Source organism: Drosophila kikkawai, chromosome 3L, assembly GCF_030179895.1.
Source record: "Drosophila kikkawai strain 14028-0561.14 chromosome 3L, DkikHiC1v2, whole genome shotgun sequence".
In the NCBI taxonomy this organism is placed as follows: domain Eukaryota; kingdom Metazoa; phylum Arthropoda; class Insecta; order Diptera; family Drosophilidae; genus Drosophila; species Drosophila kikkawai.
The window spans coordinates 7,756,791-7,783,878 of NC_091730.1; the positions used below are offsets into that span (position 1 = coordinate 7,756,791).

General features: G+C 43.1%; 2 protein-coding genes across 3 annotated transcripts; one reads left to right on the plus strand and one right to left on the minus strand.

Annotated features, from left to right (window-relative positions):
* On the minus strand, positions 1-26,844 carry Usp10 (ubiquitin specific protease 10). 2 transcript variants are annotated; one of them, XM_017164961.3, is made up of 10 exons: positions 26,694-26,844; positions 24,760-25,357; positions 23,767-24,699; positions 23,350-23,602; positions 5,572-7,528; positions 4,689-4,950; positions 4,544-4,630; positions 4,311-4,478; positions 3,771-3,999; positions 1-3,700 (listed from the first exon to the last, which is right to left on the minus strand). In XM_017164961.3, the coding sequence occupies exons 2-10, from the start codon at positions 25,246-25,248 to the stop codon at positions 3,354-3,356; spliced, it is 4,725 nt and encodes a 1,574-aa protein (XP_017020450.1). In that variant the 5' UTR covers positions 25,249-25,357; positions 26,694-26,844; the 3' UTR covers positions 1-3,353. The 2 variants fall into 2 exon arrangements, with proteins under 2 accessions (XP_017020450.1, XP_070141193.1); XM_070285092.1 differs by having other exon boundaries at positions 4,311-4,475; positions 26,694-26,839.
* LOC108073383 (monocarboxylate transporter 14) lies at positions 15,503-20,469 on the plus strand. Its single transcript, XM_017164964.3, has one exon. The coding sequence runs from the start codon at positions 16,787-16,789 to the stop codon at positions 19,226-19,228; it is 2,442 nt and encodes an 813-aa protein (XP_017020453.1). The 5' UTR covers positions 15,503-16,786; the 3' UTR covers positions 19,229-20,469.
* Positions 26,845-27,088: the final 244 nt, after the last annotated feature.

Genomic DNA, 27,088 nt, shown 5'->3' on the forward strand with positions numbered 1-27,088 from the left:
TTTGCTTGTGGCAATGAAATCACTCGATTTATTTTTATAGCTATATAATGTTTCATTTCATTTCATTTCGTTTATGTTTTTAGCTTGCTTCCACGTTACAATGTTAGTTTTACTTAGTACAAATGAATTCGTTTTAGTTTGTAGATTTACTTTAGCTTGGTTTTATTTTCCTTTTTAGACTAAATGTGGACTAATTAATTCGCGTTTTGCTTTGCTTTGTTTTGTTTTTAGTTTTGTTTTTCAGTTTCTTTTTTAGTTTCAGTTTCAGTTTGTTGTTTAACTTATCATTTCGCGCTGCTAACCATCTAGTGTCTTGTTATTTGTTAGTTTCTCTCTTTGTTTTTATATCACCGCACACTGACCCCTTCTTGAAAACTTGATTACAAAACGTTTAATATTTAATATTAGTTTGTCTGCTGGCTAAACGCACTTAGAACTGATGCTCCTCATTTCGATTCCATTCTCTCCCGGATTTTACGCGCTATTACGCGCTCGTTATACGTTTAGTAAGTGCACTTGCCAATTTCTGTTTATCAGAGAGCCTCTCGCCAGAGGCCTCAATCAATCGTCACCACCGAACGCAAAGGGGGGAAAAAAATAGCGAAAATTAACAAAAACTGTCTGGCAAAACCTATCGGACACCTTCTAACCAAAAGCAATAAGTGTTAGTACATATTTTATGGTTAGTTACACAGCCTTAGAAACTACTTAAGAACTAAAACATACATAATTCGGGGACAACACAGGGCCAAAGAGGGCTACAAAAAAATAGTATTAAAATAAAAGCCGAAAATTACGTTTGTTTTTTTGTTTATACAAAAAACAGAGGACATAGGAACAGTGCGTTTCAAGACTATTAGGCAGTAAGAGGTTTAAAAAATCATTAATGTTAATAATAAATTCAGTTATCAATTCATTGTTTTTTTTCATAATAGCTTTAAAACACACTCTTCGCATGGAACATAACAATTGGGGCCTGATGTTAATTTTTAAATTAATTTTAAAATCCGAATGAACAATTCTTTTTTTGGAGTATTCCATAAATTATATAACAACTATGATTAAAAAAAAATAGAAGATTACATGCGAAGAAAAGTTTACAAAGTTTACGTCTTTAGTTGTGGTTTTATAATTAATCCTATATATGCTTCCTTTGTTTATGTTTCACATTCTAATTTCGCTTGCAAAAATATATATAAATGGTAATTCAACTTGTTCAATCTCTGCCTTTCTCCTTGCTTTTGCTTTGCTTGGGTCTTGTATAAATTGAATTTATAAATTTATATGTATTGTATGTTTGTTTTGTGGTTTCTCATCAGTTTAATATTAAGGTTTATATGATTTTAGCTTGGCTTTAGACTATATATATAATATATATGTGTATATCAGTATTAATATTATTGTTTTTGTAATATTCCTTTGCTTCAACATTTCGTTACGTTTTGTGGTTGTTTTTTTTTTTTAATTTTCGTAGTTTTTAGGAACCTATTTTGTAACTAGCAAAACGCAGACGCGCCCAAGTGTCTATATAAAAAATGTTTTCCTATAATTTGGCTTACAATTAGTTCATATTTGTATAACATCAAAATATATATATATTATTTAGATTTATATTTATGGTTTCGCTTAATATACGTCGTAGATGTCAATGCATTCTAGCCTAAGAATATTTCAAGATTTTCGCTTACTTTTCTTTGTGGGCTCAGCATACATATCAAGGATCTAAAATTTCAAACATAAAACTATAATTTTAAGGTCGCCAAAGAATGCATAGATTTTTGATACAGGACTAAGTTTAGCAAAATCATCTTAATTGCTTAATTGTTTATATTCTTTCCTCGTTTAGCCGCTGACTATACAAAGCTTTGACAAGTTATTTGCTTTTTATGTATATATATATTTTTTTTAAACCATTTTTGATGTTTTAACATTGGCACGATATCTATATATAATATATATATGCGTTTATATAGCTTAAGAAAATATATATATATATGGGTGTATACGCTTTTTATATAGCTATCAACTAGTATGATTGATTAGTTTTAGTTCTGACCCGATTACACATATAAATCTATATTTTTTCGTTACATTTTCTGCTTCAATTCTCTCTAAGGTGATATATATATAAACTAAATGCCGTAGACCTAGGAAAAATATGTTGCAAATAATGCCAACTTCAAATATCATGATTCCCGCACACAAAAAATGTTTCACTAACTATGAATAACAAGTTGCGTATGTATACATTATATAGAGTTTATAATTATATTTATAGAGATGTGTGGATCTGCCGTGTAAAACTAAACAACATACAAAATAAATTACAAAATGAACGCGAGCTGGTATTGACTTATTTAATTGCTTATTAAGCAAGAACAAGCACGGTTGTGATCGAAATAGAGGCCAACTTATTAGATTAATATTTTCTGCTCACTTTGAAAAATACATAATATTTGAGGCTTACGATTTTATAACAAAATACAAGATTAATATTATCTGGTTCCTTTTAAAAAAAATTAATTACATAATATTTGAGGCTTACGATTTTATAACAACGATTTTGCAATGTAGAAAAAAATATAAAAGGACTTAATATCGTAAAATAATTTGATTTTGAGACTTTTTGAATTAACATCTTTCGTAACTCTCCAACTTTTTGTAGAGTTTGGATCTTTACAAAGGTTTGGCTACTATTTAGACCACAACCGATGACTGTAATGTATATATTTAAAGCATATTCAAAGCATTCCATATATATTGTTGCTGCGGTTGGGTTCCTTCTTTAAATGCCTGCATGCATCAACTACAATATATATATATATATATATATATATATATATATATATTGATATTTGTGTATATATTTACAGCTCTAAGCGTTTGTCATAACATCGTATCGAGAAAGATTCTAGGGGGCCTTCCTAACACCTACTACGAATAATGGTTTTTGTGCCACATGGAAAAGTTAGGGGTTTTTTTTTGTAGATTTAGCACTAGGTTATAATGATAATTTGCTCGCTGTTTCTGCTTCTGCTTCTACACTTTGTACAAAGTTTTCGTTTCTACCAATTTTTGTTGCTGCATTTATGGTTCGTTTTCTGTTACTTAAATCTAGTTTCTAGCTTAGAGCTAAGTTCTTCGCTCACACACACACACACACTGACATGCGCTTTGGACTTTGGGCTTAGATATATGTATACCGCTCGATTATATATCAAACTGTTATATATTGTATAATGCATATAAAACCAAGACTCACACACTCGCTCACACACACGCACTGACACAAAAATATATGATATATATATATATCCTAACATGTATTTTTACAACGCTGCTTGTTGCCTGCTTCACTTGCTGTCCCCGGCATTCGACGACGAGGAGCTGCTGCCCACTCCTGCTCCTCCATTGGAAGCGGAGCTCTGCTGTGGTGCCTGCTGCTGCTGCTGCTGGGGCAAAGTGTCAGAGCGGCGGTAGTACAAAAGGTAAGGCACCCGCGGCGTGTGCGGCTGGAGGACATTCTTCTCGCCGATCGGCTTCACCGAGCTGTCGTCGTAGCGCAGCCAGCTGCTGTAGCCCGTATGGAACACGTCCGTGATGTAATGGCCCTTGGAGGCCTCCTTGCCGTCGTGATAGACCACTGCAAACAGTCGGTAGGCCCGCTGCTTCTGCGAGGTCTTCTTCGAGCCGAGGATTTCTACAAAGATTAATTAAATTAATTTATATATATATATTTAACTCGGTTAGGATTTCCTCCTCCAACATACTGGCATCGATCTTGAGCTCCACGGGGAACTCCACTTTCTTCAGGATCTTTGTGCAACCATCTGAGCGATAGTCAAAGTATTTTAAATGCAATATCAGGACAACGGGCAGCTTCTCCAGCGTCATTTGCTGCCAGGCCACCACCTCCTGCTTGGTCTTGCTGCCGGTGACGCCCTCCAGCTGATCGCGACCCACTAGGATTTCCAAAGCTTCCTTAACTGAGGCAGCTTTCTGTGGGAGAGAAAGAAAATAATATTAATAAAATATCTTAAGGAATTTTTAGAATTATATATTGTTTGTGCCCACTGTTAAAGCAAGAATCCTAGAAGCAGGAAACTCTGTAAGAAAGTGGAGCACTTGCACCAATCCCAACGTTTTTAGTGACTGCCGCCAGAACGGAGACAGCCACAAAACGCAGGCGGGTTTGGTGTCGTTTTATTTGCCACGAACGTAACACAGACGCCGGCTGGTTAATGGTGCCGCTGTGTCTGTTGACTTGTCTGTGGCTTCATAATAACGATTACACCATCATCATAACTCACCTCAATGTTCAATTGCAGCGTGAAGAAGGGCTGAATCACGTCTGTGGAGTGCTCTCCCTCCCGCTGCAAACGGGAACGTAGTTCGCCGCGAAAGATGTCGCTGATGGGAGTGCGTCCAAAGTCGGTTTGCCGGGTGACACTGCCCTTGTTGCGGTTGTTGCATATCATCTAGAGCGAGGGGAAAATCTTTAAACAACTAACTTTCTTTTGGCTAAAGAAAGCTATCAATTTACCTGCCAGACATCGCCGCCATCCTCGGGCTCCGACTGCTCATTCTGGCCATTCTGCTGAGAGCTGGGCTTGTCAATAAGTTTAATCACCTGAAAAATGGTCGGAATTAATATTGCATTTCTGATAATTTATAAAAAAAAAACTCACCTCCAGCATCTCGTCGTTAAGTTTGTTGAGCACATAGCCCAAGAACTCCTCTGCATCCTCTTGGCGACCCTCGACATGCTCCTCGCGACTGTCATTCCACAGCTTATAGATTTCTGTCGGCTCAAAGGCCATGTCACACTGCAGATCTGAGCCTATAAACTCATCCTTGCCCTTGTTCTGAGCTCCTCCCTTGTTCAGGTTGTTGTTCAAACGCAAACGCAGACCGTTGGGCAGCGACGAAAAGTTGGTCATAAACGACATCCTAAGGGAAATTGGGGAAATTATTAATAGAAATTAACAAGTAACTTAAACTGAGTTGTTAAAATGTTATATCTAATTGTTTGTGCCCGCTTTGGCTGAGAAAGTTCAAGCTGATACCTCTTCCGCTTGAAGGCGGAGCACGTGGACCGACCATAACGTAAGCCCTGGTCACCGCCAGAACGGAGGTAACCGGAGAACGTCAGGCAGGGCCGGTGGCTATTCATCTGCCACGAACGTAACACAGACACCAGCTGGTTATGGCTGCCGAGATGTCTGTTGACTGGTCTGTGGCCTAGCTTTCGATTGAATTTTAGGGCATAGCGACATGTCTCCGCCTGGAACATTTTTCAAGAGGAGATAAATCGTAGCTCCGCGCGGAGTTATGACATTTTTAGTTCGGCGGAGATATGTTACGGCGAAATGACGTCGCTATCCCTGAATTCTGATAGTTGATGTAGTACAAGTTCAGTCTCCACTTACGAACATGGGATTTAAATTAAATAGGTAATTTTAGTAACTGTTTTAGGTCTCCTTTTCTTATAATCTCTCTCTCTTTCTCTCTCAATCCCTCTTTCTCTCTCTGCAACGCTTCCTGTTGTTTGACAGGATTCAACTAACTTACATGGCATTTACTGTGGGTGTTTTCACCTCACTCAAGACCGCCGTCTGCTTGGGTATGGTGCGCAGCAGATTGTAGAAGGGCGAACAGCCTAGCAGAGCCTGCAATATCGAGTTGATGTAGCAGTAGTTGGACCTATTAGTCAGACCTCGGGGACGCAGGCTGATCGGTGACAAGTTGGTCTTGTGGCGGGTCAAAAACTCGGCGTACTTATTGGTCCACTCATCGAGTTGATGACGCACAGGCTCCGGCTTAAGGGGCTTAACAGATGCAGATGCAGGACTTGGCGCAGAAGCGGGCACAGCTTGAGCAGATGCCGCCGAGTAGGACAGCGTTCCGGGTGTTATCAGCGGTGCTGTGGGCACTGGCACTGGAGCTGGCAACTGCGATTGCTGATGAGCAGTTGGCAGGGGCTGACTCTGCTGTGGTGCCAGTTGAGGATTTTCTGGAGGAGCAGCTGCCACCGCAGCAGTGACTGCCACTTGAGCTGGCTGAGGTGGAGCTAGCTGGAGCACTGGATGAGGCTGCTGCTGCTGCTGCTGTACAGTTTTGCTCGCATCATAGGGTGCCACCTTGGCCACGGGTTTATTGCTGGCAAACAGACTGGCCCACGAGAACTGCGCACTGTCGCCGCTATTCTGCGATGCTGGTGGCGCCGGTGGGGCAAGATTCAGAGGTGGTTGCGGGTTGCTGGATGAACTGGTACCGGAGCTGGCCACCACGGAGCTCAGGGCAGTCGGTTCATGTGCCTGATGCTTCTTGGCCGCATAGCTGCTGTAGGATTTGGTTGTTGGTGCTGCTGCTGGTGGTGCTACTGCAGGTTGTGGTGCTGCTGCTGGCTGTATAGTCACCGGGACAGCCTGCTGAGGAGGCTGAGGCACAGCTACTGGTGCAGCGGTATTATTGTTGCTCGTCTCCGGCAGGAATTGATTCGGGTTAGCCGTGATACTGGCCGTTGAGGTAGTTGCTGTAGGAGTTGCTGCTGCTGCTGGTGCTGGCCCCTGCTGGCTGTTCTTCCGCTCCAGCGTTGGGGCTGTGCTGGCCACCGGCGAGGAGGGCACTTTCATGGTGCCATAGGTGCGCACCTGAGGCTGATTGCCGCTGCTGTTGCTGGAGGTGCTGCTGTTATTGCTGCTACTGCCGCCGCTGTTGTAGTTGTTCTGGTTCTGATAGTGCTGCTGTTGATGCTGCTGGTGCTGATGCTGCTGCTGCTGCTGGTAGTGTTGCTGATTGGTGAACGTCTTGGTGGTGTGACTATAGTTGTTAATCTTTGGGTTATTTCCCACTCCCACTCCTGGACCATTGTTTACATTGTTGGGGGAGGCTGTGACCGAAACCGATTGCGTCGACTTCTTGTGCTGGGCAGAATTCGTCCAGGACATCGTCTTGGTGGTCTGGATGCCGGTATCACTGCTGCCGTGCTGATGATGATGGTGATTGTACTCCGAGGAGTACTTGCGACGCACCTGTTGCTGCTGCGATTGATTATATTGCTGAGGCGGCTTGCGCTGTGGCTGCGTTTGCTGTTGCTGTTGGGGTGCCTGATGCGGCTGGTGCTGCTCATGGTAGCTGGTCTGCTGCTGCTGAGGCGGCACCACCACAGGCGATGTCTGCTGCTGCTGGTGTTGCTGCGGTGCAGGCTGCTGTTGCTGCTGGTGATGATGATGCTGTGGTGGTTGCTGAAGTTGAGGAGCCACTGTTGCTACTACCAGGTTTGGCACTTTGGTTAACTGTGGCTCAATTTGCTGCGGCGGTAATTGATGATGATGTTGCTGCTGCTGCTGCTGTTCTTGCTGTTGCTGCTGCTGCAGTTTCTGCTGATGTTCTTGCTGTTGCTGCTGCAGTTGCTGCTGCTGTTGCTGTTGATGAAACTCCAAGTCAAGTTGCTGCTGCTTCTCGCTGGCCAATTTCTCATCCAAGGCCACCACCTCGTTGTTGTTATTTATCAAATTCTTGTCCACTGCAAAAAAAAAGAGCCAGAAATAAACAAACAATCAATAAAAGCTTTTATTCCAGACCTTAAATGAGCAAAGCCCCTTGAATATATAAGTAAAAATTCAATTGCCGCTTGCAAACTAATTTACAATATCATAATTGATGCCAATTGAAATGCTAAATGATAATAACTTCAACAAGCTGCCTCGGAATGTTGCGGCTTCTGATGAGAGCAGGCGAACGCAGCAGCACAAGGGAATTTTTGGAAGCCGCAGACAATTAAGGCTTCTTAATCAAAAATAGAAGCAAAAGCCACAACTAATTTGCTATTATTTAGAAGAGCAAAGATAGGAAAATACGACTAAACTCGGCTCTAATCAAAGCAAAGAGAGAACCATATATATGACCCCCTTTTCGATCAGGGTTATGTATGGTTAGATAGATAGTCCAATAACTGCCGCCAGCATTGTTCTCATGTCCGCTTCTCTCTGGCTATATTTGCCCTGATAAGCGGGCCATCGATTGGCGGCGGCGGCGGCTATCAGTGCAAATAGAAAACATAACTAATCCATGTCAAAACTCAAGTACTCCACGGGGCACACGGGAGAGTGAGAGAGAGTGCATTAGTAGTAGACTTTATTTACGGGGCAAATTGTTATTAAATCACAATTCGATTGGCCTGTTGTTGCTAGGTGTTTGAACTTCGCACTCCAGACCCTGATATGGGGCACGAGATAAAAACGAATCGATAAGAGGAGCTCCATGTGGAGCTGCCGGAACAGGGTTAACCCAACAAAGCGCATGTGATCCCACGATACGATGCAAACAGATCGCTCCTTTTAATTAATTATACAAAGAGCTTGGGAAGTTATTTGAATCTGATAGGGGGATAAATATTGCAATTGCATCTGGATACAAATATTTAAAATGGAATTACTTCATTCGAAATAAAAGGTGAGGTAAATAAACACCTTTCGATGGTTGACAAATCACAATATTATTTGCTCAAGTTGAATGGGAAATATTCAATTTTTAATGCAAAAATTAAGAAATATAACTCCCAAATTAAATACACATAAAAATTAAATATAATTCTAAACACTACCCCTTAAAATATACAAAATATTATACAAGAACATCCTCTTCCAAATCAAGGTCTACCTAAACTATATTCCACATTACATACCTTTCTTGGCTTCTCTTCAACGATCTCAAATTTCACCCCAGGAAAAGTATTCCTTAAAACATAAAAAAAAACACTAGGAATTTTTCTAAACCAAATCCCACAGCTGGGAGACAGCTTTCCCAGGGCTGCCTGTACTCTATCATAATTATTAATATCTATTCGAGATTTTAAATGTGCTAAAACTGGAGGCATATCGAATATATTTAAACAATTTCATTGGGACCCCTCACAAGGGTTTAGTGTTTGGCGGCGAATTAGCGGGAAAGCACTAACTAAGTGCTCTCGAAGCGGGGCGTGCAATGTTTTTTTTTTTTCTGCGTCTCTCGGCAAATTGGGAGGCGGTGCTAAACGCCCATTTATCGGGTTGGGTATATCATCCATCTATAGTCCCCGCCGCAGGCACAAATCCCCGCTTAAACTCATCATATGACAATGAGAGCAGCAGCTCCCCTTACCAAACTCCCCTCAGGAATTCCGAGCATGCTAATTAATTTCAATTAGCGACTAACAAGCCGAGAACTAAGTGTGTGGTGTGCTGTGTATTATTCAATAAATATATACGAGAGTATAGTTGAAATCGAGCAGATCGAGTGCAAATGTTGTATGGAAATTTGTCGAAGTAGAGATATTAATGCATTAAAAATAGTTGCAAATAACAAAAATAAAGGGGGTAATGCGAATCTGTGCCAGGGTGTCAGTTTGGGTGCAATAACAACAGCTTTTCGAACGTGTTGCCATAACGATTCGACAGAGAGAGACGGCAGTGTCACAAGGTTGGATGGATAATTACAGACATGAGTGCACAGGTAAATTGCAATAAGTTGACTGCAGCAGCAGCAGCAACAGCAAGAGCGGCAACAACAAAGCCAACAAGGAAATTGTCAGGCACGAACACGGTAACAATAATAGCTAAACGAAGCGGACGACGGGACTGTACTTAATTTCCATTTGTTATTCTGCGTTCCATGTGATAAATGAAAAACCAACGAGAGGGGGGAGCGGTAACAGCAATGTCTATCCATTAGAATAGACTCAATTTCAATGTCCCCTTAACCCCTTGTTTCCCAAACCAAAAAACCCACTCAACTTGATAATTCCGCTTTCGGTTTCATCTGTTATACGACTAGACTGGGTATAACAATTCTCCGCCAAGCTTCATTAATTCAAATGAATTTGTTTTCCATTCTCAAATTGCACTTCATTAAACCATATATATACACATTTGTTTGTTTATATATAGAATTTTTAGATATTAAGTGAGATTTTGTAATTGTTTCCCAGTTTCTTCAATTGATTCGGATACACAAAATCATCATCCAAATGGAAATGGGTCACTTAAGGGCATTCATTCCTCCAGCTTGGGCTATTCATTTGTGGCTGTTATTGAACGCGCGATTTTATTCAATTTTTTATTAGCTAGCAACAAAAATCGAAAGGGGGAAAAATGGGGGACAGGAACCGGCCGCCGGTCTATGAGTAATTTATGCTTATTGAGCTTCGATTCGTTCCGAGAGAGCAAGAAATTGTAAACACGATATGGCCGCTCGATTTAATTGAGAGAATCAACAGTTAAAAGCAAAAACAATCCCCCTTTTTTAGCTTAAAATGTATGAAAAGCTTGAAAACCACAAGCCAATTATCACTATATAAATTAGAAAAAAAAGCCTACGACTTTAGAGATTAATAAATATTTTAAAAATAAATCTGGAGAAATCTAAATATCTGTAAGGTTAGAGAATAGCTTTGGATTTATTTCTAGTTTTCCATGACTAGTCAACAAATAGTTAAAGTATTTGTTTTACTAAAATACGCAGATAAACTATGGATCCATAATTTTAAAATTTAAAAGCTTTATTTAATAAGATAGCATAAAAAAAATCCCCTTTGGTTCTTTTTACAAACTTTGCACCAAAACAATAATCAACACGCATTCCAGTTTTGTTTGGTTCAAAACAAAAAGACAAACAAAGAAATTATCACGCATTATCAACAATTAAATGTATCACTTTGTAATTCTATGCCTATACCCCCTTCTCCTCCTCCCTGACATTATTCAGTTTGTTGATTAGTTGTTAATCAGTCCTCTGAACTGAGTCACTAACATATGAATACAATATTAATAATAACAAAAAACCAAACCAAAGAGCGGCGGTTAAAGTTTATTTTGGAGAACAAAGAAGCAAGTATGAATACTGCATAGTATGCATTTATGACATGTATAGATAGGGTGACATTATTGCTTTGACTTCTTTATATTCTTCATGGGATTATTTTCTTTATAAAGCAAATAATTTCTGAATGCTTGATCTATAAAACACAGTTGTCATTTTAAAAATTTAACAGCTAGATATAAAAAGTATTTTTGTAAAGAAACATGAATTTCTGAAAGCCGAATTTTTTATACCCTTGCAGGTGCCATAGGATCATGGCATTGCATCATTAATCGATACTAACTCAATTAAAAAAGTATCAAATTCAATTCCAAAAGCTTTTCTGGACATTCTAACCATATGACTATTGAAGCTGATCAAGAATATATGTGATTAATAGGGTCGGAAATGACTCCTTCTCTGCTTTTCCAGGTATAATAAAGTTTAATGATTTTATTCACGTTATTAAACCAGAACTTTGGTTTCTATAAATAGAGCTGGTAAATGCCACAGTCAGATATTAAACCAAAAATAAACGCTTATCATGCTTTGGCTTAATTAGATGGCCAAGAAAAAGAAAAATGAAAACAATTCCAAGGACGAACATGTGTTTTCTTGCTGCCCTGCTAAAACGCAGATATCGCATGTTAAGGAAAAAAATGAAAAACGGCAGGATGAGGAGCAAAAAGGAGACCATTCTTTTTTTTCTGGCGCACGAGGCGTATGCGTAACGCGAGCTATGTGGGACTTTATTGATTGAACTGACCCGTATGCGATTTAACGAGTTGCTCTCTCATTACAAAGCCTGTTCCCAGCTCTTTTTCTGCCCTCGTCGCTGCTCTAATGAAATTGATAAGTAATCTACTCAAGCGTTGGATCACTGAAGGGGTTGTGGGAACTCAAAACAATATAGAAAACAAAGAAGAATGAGCACAGTCTCCGCTGCCTGGCAACAGGGCCAAAAACGAATTGTTGCTGCTGCTGCTGCTTCTGCTGCGGCAGCAATTCAATTGAATTCATTTGTGTCAATTTACAATAAGTAATGCCCAAAGAATTGAAGAACAAGAAGAGACAGCGGAGTCGTCGCCGGCAGAGGGGGGTCTAAAACTAAAAACAATAAGTGAAATTGAGTGCGAACGAAAATTGCATAATTTTGTGAGCCAGGCAGCAAGCGACCTTCGTCGCAGAAGAAAAACAAACTATAAAGTTTTCGGCGGTAATAGATGGGGTTACGGTTTTGCCACCACCTTATCGCAGAATTATTTACGAGTGGGCGGCTCTTGACGGTTTATTTCGAAGTGGCTTTAAGGCATCATCACCTGATAAGCATCGATGGTGCGACGACGACGACGATGACGAGGAAGTTAAGGTGAAGTGACAGCTGAGCGACCCAAGGACACGCGTTGTAATGTATCCTTTGCTAGCAGCCCACACACTCGCACAACAGGCCCACAGCTTGCCGCCTACATTAACATATAAATACGTATAACAGATTAAGGAGGACGAGAAAAGATACAGTCCAGCTTCTGGAACTCAAAAATAAAGAAAAAATACTACTACTAGTCTTTATCTTTTTTTTTAAAGCAAAAATATACTAGACTAAACTTTAAATAAATAAATAAAAGTATATCCCTCCTTAAATTATTTTGTTACTGCTTCTTTTCTTACAAAACGTTTATTTTCAGTTTCCATGTTAGTTCGACTGTAGATACTAGGTTCGCCATGTTTTCTGACAGATACACAGCCCCGGCACTGAGGCCAGGCTCAGCTACAACAGCTACAGATACAGCTGCAGGCCGAGTTACAGGCGCTGCATACCAAGCAAAGCAACAAGTTGAGCAGGGACGCGAATAAAAAACAGCAAGGTAAAACAGCCAAAGCGACAAACTGCGTCATTTTGAATGAAAACACAATATTCTACAAGCTGTATCTGTCGCTGTGTATCTGCGTTTGTATCTGGTCGCTACATATGTAAGGAAAAGCGTTGTCAGCGTAAAAAAAAAAAACGCTTAACAGCGGAACAAAGCAAGAGCGTCAAAGCATTGACTGCACAACACGACGTATGCGCAATTTTCATTTTCATTAACAAAGAAAGCGTAGATTGTAGGAAAAGCGAGAGCGGCTGACGGCAGGGGCAGTAGAAATGGGGTGGCGGTGCAATTATTGAAGAGTCATCGCTGGTTCATTCAACCTTTTGGGAACGAGGAAAGAAAGAAAGAAAGCTCTTGGCCAGCTGGAGAAGTCTTTTTATGGGCCCTGTCTTTTCTGCTCTTTTTTCTCGGCAAGAGATTCAATAGTTCAAGGATAGTTTATTCATTACACAAAGTGAGCAGCTGTGCACAGAAAAAAATACATATTTACAAATGTTTCTATGGGTAAAATGTTAGCTTTTCTCAAGGATACAAAAATGATTGGTGTTAGAAAGGATATCATTCTTAAAGCCGCCTCGAAAAGTTTTTTAAGCATACAATTATCAAATTTAAATACAATTTTTAAGCTCCATTGATTTTAAATCATATAGTGATTATTAAAACCTTTTAAATATTTGTATATTTGAGAATTGGAGACTGTTTCCCTATTTCTTTCTCTGCACCTTTCATCAGCTAGTCCCCCTTTTGTTTCCCCCACATTCCACTTGGTTGAATTTGATTTTTTTTTGGCACAGAATACTGCCCCGAATTCTGCTTTAAATGGGGCAACTAATTCGTAAAAACACCTGCTTGCCCCTAGGAATTTCCCAACCCCCACGATTTTTCCGCCCCTCCAATTTTACCACCCACCCATCTCTGCTTTCAATTGCAGCAGCAGCTGCGGCCACGCGCCGGGGATCGCATAGCGTCGGCATACTACTTGTGCTTCTCATTTTCCTAATGTCCTGCGGTTTTGCATTTTGTATGCCATGCATTTTTAATGAAAATTCAAACCCTGCACACGCATTGCGGTATAACAGTTTAGCCTGCCACTCGCATTACATTCCAACTTAAGTTGAAATTAAACGTAATTCGCAGGCACACAGATTGCTGGCCGAGATTGCAGGAGGCGTTGGCCATTTGAGTCCCACGTAATGCTTTAATAACAGAGCAAACAAATCGAGTTAGGAAAAAAGAGAAGGAAAAAAAAAAAGTAACAAATCGAGAGGACGAGAAGCCAAAGTGGCGCCCTCTGGCGTTGACCCACAATATCGGGGTACATGTGTGCCGTGGTGTTCTTGTCTTCTTCTTCGTCGTCTTTTTCCTCCATTTGACATGGAATTTTTATGAATGACATTGACCAACCGCCCGAGAAGAAGAAGAACCGCATACACACATCCCTCCCCCCTGCTAACACAGAGAGAGAGAGCACCAGAAAGAGAAACCCAAAAGAGAGCAAGGGTTTCAAACCCCAAGAAGTATCTCTTAGGTGAACTATAAAACCAAGTGCTAACCAAACCGATGAAGAAACTGTTATAAACCAGAAGGCGAAGCACAAAAAGCACATTTTTACGATTTTACGGCCTGGCAACAGTCGGAAAAAAAACAGTTGATAAACAAAATAACTAAAGTATCTGGCGGCCCCCAAAAAAGTATCTCGGGGAGCGGTCTTATCAGCTGCGTGTCGAATGCATTTTATTGGGGATATGTGAGCCAACTGTTAAGATAATGCCTGGATTATACAATTTGTCGGCGCCTAAAAGGCGGCTGACGAAAACACCGCTTTCACACGAAAAAACACAGTGAAGACTCTAGAGCTCCAACTTCAAATAGAGTTAGAGAGTGAAATGAGACTTTGAAGGAACAAATAATACATTTTAAATTAGTTCATCAAAGGTATTATTATACTACAAGTAATGTTTATTTTTTTAAAAATTAATATTTCTTTGTTAAAATTTTTTTTAATTTAATTAATTGCATTAACCTTACTTAAAGAAAATAAACCCAATTCCTTTGACCTTTATGTCCTATTTAATTTTTAAAAGACCTACATAGAAAACCGAGAAGACTGCATCACTTTTTCATTAGAATACATTAAATCTTAAAGTTCCAGACAATTCTGTACCATTTGCGAAAGATGGCCTGCTGTGCGAGTGTGAGCGTGGGTTTTTGAAAAGTAAAAGTCTTTCCTTGCTTAAGGGGGCAAATATAGTTAACCTTTAACCTAAATCGCGAGTAAAGAGCAACAGTTTCGGCGCTCTTTGATGCCTCGATACTGGCATACGGTAGAACAGTTAGACAATAGAGCAGTAGCCATGTGGCAGGCGGTTACCGGTTTTTCTGGCTTTCTTTCCCAAAGGAAAATACAATAAAAAAAAAAAGTCGGCAAAGTCAGATAAAGACAGGCAACCCCCTTGGGCCGAGACGGGGTTGTTTGCTTTAAAATCTCACGTTGTATCTCTCGTGCTTTTGTTTTTGTTTCTCAAGCAATGCCCAAATCAGCTGTTTGGGGAGAGAGCCACCCCCTGGGCGCAACAATAAGAGTGAGAGAGAAAGATAAAGAGAGCGGAGCTTGCGCTCTGTGAGCTTGAACTTCAAATGCTCTGAGAACGAGAGCGAGCGAGAGAACCAGGGGGCTAGAATGGGAGCGCGCTCCGAGTTCTGTCTGTTTTTACAAATTTTGAATTTGTCTTTGTATATCGTATAACAGTCGCTGGTTACGAGGAATTTTCATTTTCATTTCGCAGCGAACGGCGCACCAGTCAAGAACAGAGAATCGGCTAAAAAGACGGAATTCGGAGTCGAGTCCGGACTGTAAATCGGGAATCCAGACGCAGATTGTCATTCTGTCCGAGAATTCGGACACTCGATAAAAACCACAATAAAAGACAGTCGCAAAATGCAACTGCAGCGAAAAGTGCTCGAGTGTACGAGAGTGTGAGTGTGTTTGTGAGCGCCTTTTATCGATCACACGCTCCGCACCACTCTTCCCCTAGCTCCTCCCCCCTCGCTACCACCTCCCCTTGGTCCCTATCCGTGCACTCCAATCGAATTTCAAAGCTGAAAATCGGAAAATTATACAATTGCATTCGCAATTACGACGTATACACGTTCGTACGTACAGCACCCCCGAAAAAAAGCTGAGGAAATCACAAAACACACGAATCAAAGGCACGGCAAAGACAGGAGGGAAAAGCAAAGACAGCAGCAGGGAAAACGCAGAATAAAAACAAAGCACCACCAGTCGGAAAAACAAGGAAAAGGCAGCGGAAAAGCAAGGAAAACAAACATTTTATAGTGACCTCAACTGCAGCTGCAAGTGCAAGTTAAAAATACACAAAAAACCAAGCGGAAATAATGCAAAATTAGCAGATAAATAGCAGAAAAGCCGAATAACCCAAAAAGTAACAGTAAACCAAAAGCACAAACGGGAGGAACTAACAAACTAACTGCTAGGCCGCACAAAGAGAGTTCTTAATCGCTCGTAAACCCATTTAAATATTTACTCAAATATAGACAGGCGGCAGCCTACGCCTCTATCGCTTGTGAATTTATCAAACTTAAAAACGAAAACAAACAACAAAAACGGCGACAAAACTCAATAACAATTGACACATGCACACGCACACACCAGCAAACAAAAGCAGCAGCACAGTTAGAACAATTGCAGTGGGAGAGCGAGTGAGTGGGCCAAGTGAATGAAAGTGTGAGAGCCAAGATAAAACTTACGCTCCGTCGGTTTGGTCGGTCGGTCGGTTGGTCTCTCTTTCCCCATCTGTCCCTCTCGCGGAATCTCGCTCTCTGCTACTCCTCCTCCGCTGCTTTGGCATTCGCACGCGGGCAGCGACGCCAATCGGACGTTCCTCCTCCTCTTTCTCCTTCTGTCCTTCTCCACCCACACTTAAACTTCTTCGCGAGCCGCCGCCGCGTGTGTGCAGAAAAATAAATTCGAGGGCGAAAAAGGAAGCCCGGGAAATCGAATTATAATTCCGGAGCTGCTTTAATTCGCCGTAAATAGGTGTAATTTTCGGTGCGCCATGGTGGACATAAACACGTCGAATCCCGGCAATGCCGGCAGCAACATAAATTCCGCCTCCTCCGCCCGTCTGCGCCGATTCGAGCGGACGGACAGCGAGCTGGCGTGCGAGGAGGCGGCCAGGCTCACCGCCGAGCAGAGTCCTGAGGATGAGGACAACCAGGACAATGAGGATGAGGACGACGACGAAGTGAGCGAGTACGGGGAGCTGCCTCCGCCGCCGGACGGCGGTTATGGCTGGGTCATCTGCTTCGCCAGCTTCATGTGCAACATGATCGTCGACGGCATCGCCTACACGTTCGGCATCTTCCTCGAGGAGTTCGTGGCCTACTTCCACGAGGGCAAGGGCACCGTCGCTTGGGTGGGCAGCCTCCTGTCCGGAGTCTACCTCAGCGCTGGCCCTATTGTCTCGGCGCTTGCAAACAAATATGGCTGCCGTGCAGTCTGTATCGCCGGCAGCATCATCGCCTGCATCGCCTTCGTCCTGAGCACCTTCAGCAGCAACGTGAGCATGCTGATGGCCACCTATGGATTCATGGGCGGCTTTGGCTTCGGCATGATCTACCTGCCAGCTGTGGTGGCCGTGGGCTACTACTTCGAGACGAAGCGCAGTCTGGCCACAGGCATCGCTGTCTGCGGCTCCGGCTTTGGCACCTTCGCCTTCGCTCCCCTGGCCACCTACTTGCTGGAGGAGTACGGCTGGAAGAACGCCCTGCTCATTTTTGCGGGCTTAATTCTCAACTGTGCCATTTTCGGTGCCATGATGCGACCCCTAACCTATCCCAAGAAGAAGAAGGTGAAGCCCCTAATGCAGAGAATGTATGAGGAGAAGCAGCTCCAACTGGAACGCGGTTCCTTTGCGGGATCTCACTTTATGGTGCAACTGCCGGATGGAACCATGGAGCGCAAGCTGAAGATGCCACTTAACGCAGATCCCGGTGTACATTCCAGCTTGAATTTGGAGCTACTGGCTCAACAGGCCGGAGGCGGTGGCCTCCATCCCGTGTCTACGCTGCCCACCATCACCGAGTCCAAAGTGGTCGATGTGCATCAGCAGAATGGTGCTCAGTCGCCGCCCAATGGGGACAGCAATGGCCAGCTATCCGCCAGATCTGCAGGCCGTCGCCAACACAGGGCTTCAGAGTCAGAGAACAGCCCGTATCACTCGCAGGATGCAATGACCCGGAATGCCTCGCAGCCCGCCTTCCTGGCCGGCGACCACCAGAGCTTGCCCAAAAACGGATCCGTGCCATCGTTCAGCCGGGTGAGGAAGACCTCCGCATCGGAGCGGTATCAACCCTCGTTGGCTGCCATCAGGGCCTCGTCGAGGGGTGATTTGGAGGCTGGTGCTGGCGGAGATTTCGTCTCCTCCAAGCTGTCGCTCTCGCAGAGGCAGGGAGGCAGCCAGTCCGGCAGCAGCGGCAGGATGGTGCGACCCATGTCTCGCAAGGATATCTTCTACTCTGGATCCGTGACCAACCTCCCGCAGTACCAGTCCCAAAAGTCGCTGACCAACTACAGGAACTCAGTGCTATCCCTAACCAAGTACGAGAAGAGCATGCAGAGTGTGGCCAAGCTGGATCCCTTGGCCGAGGCCGAGAAGCATCGCGAGGAGTACGACCTATGTCCCTGCCTGGGCATCCCCGATTCCGTGAAATCCGTCGTGAACACCATGCTGGATGTGAGCCTGCTAAAGGATCCCGTATTTATGCTTATTGGAGTCTCGAATATCTTTGGAATGGCCGGCCTATATGTCCCCTTCGTCTACCTGGTCGATGCGGCCAAGGAGCATGATATCTCGAAGAACGATGCTGCGATGCTGCTGTCCATCATTGGTATCACCAATACTGTGGGCCGTGTGTTCTGCGGCTGGGTGGCGGATCTGCCTCAAGTCAACTCCCTGCTGCTCAACAATTGCTGCCTGCTGGTGTCCACCATCGCGGTGACCCTGACGCCACTGTGCTACAGCTACACGGCCTACATCACCATGTCCATATTCTTTGGACTAGCCATCTCGGGATACATCTCACTGACGTCAATTATCCTGGTCGACCTGCTCGGCCTGGACAAGCTCACAAATGCCTTTGGACTGCTGATCCTGTTCAGAGGATTCGCCGCCCTTATCGGAACGCCTCTGGCAGGCGCCATCTACGACATTACGCACACCTATGACCTGCCCTTCTACATGGCCGGTGCCCTGTTCGGCATCTCCACGATAACCAGTTTCCTGGCTCCCTGCCTGAAGCGATGCAGTCCCGCCGAGGAGACTCCCGTGCATGTGGAGACTCTGACGCCCATAGACGAGGAGCAGGGCGAGGATGCCGAGGATGACGAGGACCAGCCCATCACCATTGTGCCCAAGATCATCAAGACGCTGGCGAGTCCGCAGCAGGAGGAGGGACACCCGCAGTTCCCCCAGAAAACGAATGAATCGAAGCTCTAAACGGGATCAGCTGGATCAGTGTGAGAATGATGAAGAATTTAGGGGTCATTGCGGGGGGCTCAAGATCCGGCGAGATATTTTTCTATTTACTTATACAGCAGATGAGGAGGAGGAGATGATCAGAGATCGAGCGCACCTATATACAAAAGCAGAGGAAAAGAAGGCGGATATATATATACCCCCGCACCACATATATACCTTTAAGCCTAGGCAACGACGACGGCGGAGGACGAGATGGAGATGAGGAAATTGAACTTTTCTACCAGGAGAACTCAGCTTAGCTTGCGATAAGATAGAGAAAGAAAATACCTTCGGCTATATATAAACTATACTACGCTCATAAATTACCGATCGAAAACTGATACTGATCGTTTTTTGTAGATTGCAACTGTTATACAGCAACCACTAAATATTGTAAAGTAACTTCTATTATTATAATTATTATTTGTTTGTTAAAGCCCTACGATTACTATGATTACCATTATTATTACTATTAAACATTATTGTGTACGTACTACTACCATATAGTTGTTGGCCAGGTGTTATAAATGTGTCATAACTTAGCGATATAGCGTGTGTGTAAACTGTAAACCGTAGCAAAGTAGAAACGAGGAGGAGAAGTGGCCCCGATCAACTTAAAAGCGGCAGAGCAACTATGGCAAAACTAATAAATTGTATATTTTTTAAGGAGAGTTCAACGCTACACAAACTATATTAAAGAAAGAAAAAAGCGAAGCGACACAAAGAACCGCATTAAGAACTAAAATTGTTTTCAATTTTACACTAATCATTTAGGTGGCAAACTCAAAATACAAATTTACGGCTCATTTTTGTGTAAGTTACTAAATACTAAACTAAAGTCCAGCAACAGAAAAAACAACCAAGAGAACAACATGAATTTTTAAGGCTTGTGTGTGTCTGTTTTTTAAAACTATCCAAATAAATATATATAGAGTAGTGGCTACAAACCATAAGCAATACAGCAAAGCAAGTGCAGTTCTATACAAACGAAATTGTTCACGCGGCTAAAACTAATTAAAACAGTATAAATGATAATATATATACCACAAACAATATTCTAAATCTGTTATACGCATAAGGACAAGGCAACAGCAACTGAACGGAACGAGTGGGAAACACATCAAAAGTAACATTTAGAACAATAAGTGTTGAAGGAATGATGAAAGCAGCCAGAAGAATAGTAATAAATACAAAATTGCCATACATTTTAAAAACTATAATTACCAAGTGTTTGTTTTAGTGGGGGAACATCTTTTAAGAACCTCTTTTAAAGGAATTTTAATTGAGTAAACTAAGGGAATTTTATTATATTTAATTAAAGATTTATAAAAAGAAATAATTGATTCAAGGCTTCACTAAAACAACGTTGGATTTCGCCGACAGCCAAATGAATGAAACCTGCAATAAGTACTTATATCAAGAGAAAAACTCGTGAATACGTTAGCACATTTATAATCTCCCAGGGGGAGCAGCGAACGGCGCTCTAAAAACCATCGATCAAAGGTTAGCCTTGGACTTAAAATATTGCGCTTATCAACGCATTCGAAGCCCCTTCGATGTCGCGAGCCTTACGGGAAATCAGATCATGGCGCTCTTACTCGAAAACCCTCTGCCCCAAAATGATTAGCCTAATCAATAGGCCACGAGGGAGTTATGGCCACACTTAGCCAACATTACTAATTGTGGAGGACCGCCGACGATATCGGCTATCAATCTAGTCTGTGGGCAAACACTTGCCTGCTATCGCCCGCTATATATATTTTTTTTTTTACGAATGGCCCAAGTGCTGCGAAAACACCAATAAAAGAAAACCTCTCCGGCCAGACGAAGCTTGTTCAACACAGCCCCCAGACACTGCCGATACAGGTATTACAGCAACTGGAAAGCAATCGAACCTTCTCCTATACTTGTGAACTTCATAGCCATGTGCATACGAACAGCAGTGGTCATAAAAATAGCACTTAAAGAGAGCCATAAATCAATCTAGTTGCAGTTATTTGTAAATCGGATTACGTTTCCTGAGAACTTTGGGTAATATTCCTTATAAATCAACGATTTATCTGTGAAAACATTATAGTATCATAAAACTTTAACGTAATTAGGGTAAGTTAAAAGTAATTATCTGCTTTGTTTTGTTTATTTCAAGGCACACATTCTACCTATTTTAAAAACTCCTAAAAACGCTCACAAATTAAAAGAATTTTTTTAAATATGCAGTCAAATATCTAATCGATCTTTACATGTAACCAATGGACTTTGTATCATATCCGTTCAAAAAGCCAAAGATTAACTCATTCTTTGACTGAATTAATAGCCAATCTATCATAATTTTAAATAGTTTTTTTTTCTATTTTTCAACATAATCGATCTTTGTTACCCTCAAAAGGCCAGATAATTTAGCTGATGATTTGTTTATGAACAGAAGTTCAGAAATGAATTGCTTAATTATTTTGATCTGATTTTTAATTACGGCTTCTAGTTGGATTATTTTTCTTCAACTAATAATTAAACTTTAATAAATAAAATACTAATTTGTAGATTGCAAAGTTCTAGTCACAATTCTACATATATTTAATACCCATATTGTTTTCCCCACTTTTGCTTTTCTCTAGCAATTAAGACGGGACACACAAGCTTCATTTGATCAGCCTCTTGGCTTAGAATCCCTTTCCTTCTATGAATCTGAAGCCCCATGACACACTCAATTACGATTAGTATGCAAGTGGACGAAACGCCTACTCCGGCATTTCTACTTGGACTGTCTATTGATAAGCGGGGACAATGGCACACACACACACATCTGGCAAACAAAACAGGCAAACAAAAATAATAATAACAAAGAGACGAGGACTGGACAGAAGCCACTTGTGCTGCTGCTGATTAGAGAGCGGTTCGAGTGAGTGGGTGGTGCTCTTGTGGGGGGCACAACAAATTGGTCAACACCTGTTGGAGCCCTTCCCGTGCGAGGGGATGTGATACCCGAGAGCGAAAATACCAAATCCAAGCCTCAAAAACAATTGCAACTGCCTGGCAACAGGCAGTCCAAATAATTAAGGCCCAGAAACTATGGCAAAATTTGTTGACATCAACGTTGTTTCCCCGGAGACCCATTGTTGTTGTTCCATTCGAGTATCATGTGACAACACCTGAGAAGAGTGGCGCATATAGAGAATGTATATAGGAAAAGAGAGCGTGGAAAGGCCAAAGTAAGCAGAAATTGCATATAAACACGACGACCAGGCCAGGCCAGGCGACGCGCTATCGAAGGCACGCCATGACAAATTCCAAAATACAACATGAAAAACGGCATTAAGTAAGCGTAGAGCAACACGAAACGCAGATACTCTGGTCACCATGCCGGTTAAAAGTCCACAAACTGCCTTTGGTTTTTGATTATCTTGAGAGCAGTCAGTGACTCTGCGTTCAAAACAATAACAAGATAAATATGAATATTCTGCGGGGAAGAAACATTAACTTGTAAATTATTAGTAACTCAAGAAAATGGTCTGCGAAACGAGCATCAAACTGTTATAAGCAAGAAACAACTTATCAGTTGGAACAAATTAAATTGGAGTTGTAATACAAGCGAGAGAATCTCTCGACAATAACTACAAGGGAAAATAAGAAAATTGATATTTTAAAATTATAATACAACAAATATTAGGAATTCAATATGTATATCTGGAAAATATACTTCTTTTATAAATTTAGAATATAAATAATTCCAAAATAAGAACAACGGCAAAAACACACAAGTTGACTTCCTGAAAAAGGTGCATAGCTAACACTCCTGCTTCTCTTCTTGGCCATTGAATTAATTCAAAATTATAATAAAGAGATAAAAGTATTATAATTTATATAATTATTTTAATAATTATACAAATAGCCCAACCGCAGCCTAAAATCAAGCTACTCATTGAAAAGACCATTTACATCGATGAATAATTAATTCTTATCAAGTAAAATGAGATTATAAGCAAAATTAAATACAAGGAGGAGGGGAAAATTAGTCAAAGTGCAACTCAGCACGAATGATGCATTCAATTCCCATGTATCAGGCCAATTCCCGAATGGATTACTAATCAATATTGTGCACTTACCCATTTGCTCCTGAAGGGGCTGCATTTGTGGAGTTGTGGGTGTCGGTGTCGGTGCCTGTTGTGAAGGCGCAACCGGCACAAGCTGCGGCGGCTGTTCGATTAACACAGGCGATGGCTGCTGCAGGATGTGATGCGGCGGATGTGGCAGCAAGGCTGGCTGAGCTCCATCCGCTGGCATGGGCATCGCAGCGGTCCAGGCCACCGGAATAGTGCCGGGTGGAGGAGCTCCGCACTCGACGATTTCCTCGTCATACTGTCACAAAAAAAATTCGAAATTTTAGCACAATTTTATCTTATATCAAGTCAGCTTCGGTTTTTGTGAGTTTCCTTAAAACTTTTAAAACTTGTGACTTGATTATTTGATTTTTAAATCTTTCAAAAGCCGAAAAAGACCTGTTTTATGTTATAATCACTCACCTGCTGCACGGGACCCGCTCCTGGATGAATCGGCTGTATGGCCATCTGACCATCTTCATAGATCTGCATGACGTTCATCTGGTGCTGCATCTCGTGTAACTGCGTATCATAGATGGGGTAAGTCGGACTGAGCATGCTTGATGTTTCCGAGGAGGGCAGCGAGGCGCTGTTGTGGTTCAGTTCATCGCCCACATTGGGAACTCCGCCATTGGGATGGCCGGCCACCTGTTGCTGCTGCTGCTGCTGTTGTTGCTGTTGGAGCACTTCGGCGTATTCTTCGGCATACATGGGGGCCGAGTGCCAGATCTGAGGGATAACTCCTTCCTGTTGCTGGACACGTTCATCTACTGCCACTCCAGCCTGAACATCTTCCGGCAAGTACTGGTATTCCGCCGGATGCATCACGGGATAGTACATGCAGTTGTACATCTGAGCTGGATTGTACATCACCGGAGAGATGTATACTGGTGTCCCTGTCGCTTGCTGAGCAGCAGCCGCCGCCGGGTTGGGCGGAGGCTGCAGTTGGGCATGCTGTGGCGCAAAGTAGGGCGTGGGATACGGGCCGTAGGCATAGGCATGCGGTGGAGCATGGGCGTAGTACGGCAAGGACTGCATCTGCGCCTCTGGCGGCGCCTGCAACTGCTGACCCATCTGGTCAGGCTGTAGCTGCAGGCCAGGATTAGAACCGGGCGCACCATCCGGCGGTGGCAATTGCTGCGGTGGCAGGGTAACTATTTGCTGTTGCTGCTGCTGCTGGATATGACGTGGTCCATGATAGTCGTTGCGACGCATGCTACCACCGCCGCGAGAACGCCCTCCGCGTCCTCCTCGACCACGTCCGCCCATTCCCGGAGTGTGAAGATTGGGGGATCCGCCCTGGGTTGCCAGGTTCATGGGCAATTGCTGCAGGTGTTGCGGCATCAGGGCGTTGCCCTAAAAAAATAACAAGGAATTTATAACCGAGACTAGGACTCTTACTCCCTCGCTACGCACCTGGTCTTGAGGCATGTCTCCATGGCCAATATAGTGGGATTGTGCTCCTCCAGGCAGATAAGTGGGCACCGTGTGCGACCAGCCATGCAGATTTACATTGGCAGTGACGTTGTTCACAAACACATTGGGAAGTTGCGTCTGGATCATCGCCTGGTACGGATTTCCTGCATGCGGATGACCACCGTGTTGGGGCATGTACAGGTGAGGATTGAACAGAGGCTGTCCGGCTGGAGTGAAGGCCTGGACGGGTGTCATTAGATTGTTGTTCCCCGAAGGCGAAACCAGCGTGCCGGAGTTGCTGTTATTGTTATTATTATTGTTGTTGCTGCTGTTGTTTCCGGCTGGTGTCGGCTGCGGTGTCGACGGCGTGGAAATGGGCGTGACGGCACCGCCACCAGCCCCTCCTCCAGAACCAGCTGCCGCGGAGGCCGGTGTCGACGACGACGGCGGCGCCGCCTGCTGCTGCTGCGGCTGCGTTTGCTGCGCCATGGCCAAAAAGCCTCAGTGCGGAACTTGGCTAAGTCCTGATTGGTTGGTATTGGTGGCTTAAACGAGTCTCAAGAGTCGCAGCAGGCGCCAAACATTGAAATTGCGTTTGCTGTTCCGGGAAAGAGACGAATATAACCATTAAAAACAGACATTTGTATGGGGAAAATCATTCGAATTGCTGGTTTATTAAAGAAGTTCGGTTCAAAGTTAACAAGTGCCTTAAAAAAACGGAGAAACCCGAAAATTGAAGCACTGGAAGCACACCAGACCATCTTCTTCTTCCGAACGTACCGAAAAACCAAACAATAAATTGAATTTCAAGTAAGATTATTAGCATCTCGAATGCGTAAGATACATCTTCTCTATTTCTGGCGCAAGTAATTTGCAATTAAGATTCTTTTCATTCATTTTCAATTCACGCCAGTCCTCGTGCCACAGCCGGAACTTTGGCCGCCGGCAGTCTGGCAACGCTGCACAGCTGTGCCTATGTAATAAGAAAATCAAATAAACAGAGGGAACGGGACGGGTAGAGGCCGACGGCCGTGAGGAGGGGAAGAAACCAGACACATCATAAAATTCCGTATAAATCAAAACAAAAAAGCGCCAGGCGGTTGCAAGAACCGTGTTTTTCTCCCCAATTTCTGTGCCACACGCCGAAAGTTGGTCGCCCGCTAGAGATGAGCGGATGATTATTTTTCGCCGGGTCACGAATATCGGTCACGAATGTAACAGGTTCAAAGGCCCAGTTTGCCGATTTGTCGGCAGTGTTTACAGGGGAAAAACCAATTTACAACGCAACAAAGGCGGCCACGACTCGTTTTAGTGCCTTTACTGCCACTTTTTATTTTTAGTAGAGCCAATTGCGGCATCTGTCACTGTCGCTCCAACTTGAAAATTACTCATCTCTGCCGAACACAACACACACACATACGCACCGCACGCACACCGCTGCAGGGCAGTTAAAAGAAATTGGAAAATAACTTGCTCGGAAAGTGGGAAAAGGCCGCTGTCTGGCGAGAATTTCGGTTAAATAAAGAAATACACTGCAATTGGAGCGGGCCGCGGCTTTGGCTTTATGTTAATGCCGTGCCGGGAGTCGGATTCAATGTCCAATGGCGACCGAAAAGAACACGTTGAGGCAAGAGAGCGGCGAACGCTGAGGAATTTCACAGAGAGAGGAGGAGAGCGGCGGCGGGCGAAGAAGGTGGTGGAGCGGGAGTGGCGGCGGGGGCCTTTATCGAACGTACCTTTTGTTGAGTCGCCAATTGAAATCAATTTCGTTTTCGCAATTTGATCATATTTTATGCGTGCGGCAATTGCGGCGACGGCTGGACTCTATGCCTCTCTCTCTTCCCCTCTCGCTCGCACCACACACTCTTTGCCACGATAATTCCGCAACTTTTACACGCTGCCTAGGCTGCTCCAATTAACACTGTTACACTCACGCTCACGGGGGCGGGGGGTCACAGGTCACAGGTGAGAGGACACCACGCTGCACTCTCAGTTGGCTTGCTGCGATCCGATCCGATCCGTTTTTTTGCGGGCCACAAACTTTTTATTGTTCTTTATTTTTCGGCCGAAAAACTAGTGCTGTCAAAACATTGATGGCACTATCGATAACAGCGATAGGGATGGCAAGGCAGAAATATCGGAATCGCTAACGTCATGTTATCGATATCGCGTGTTGAAATGTCTGGCAACGCTGCAGAAGAGCGCCAAGTTTAAAGTGTGATTTCTAGAAATCTTCAAATTTTCAAATTACATTTTAGACACACATTGTTTGCTTTTATTTATGCAATATTAATTATGCAATGAACATTATTACAAAAATTCGCTGCAC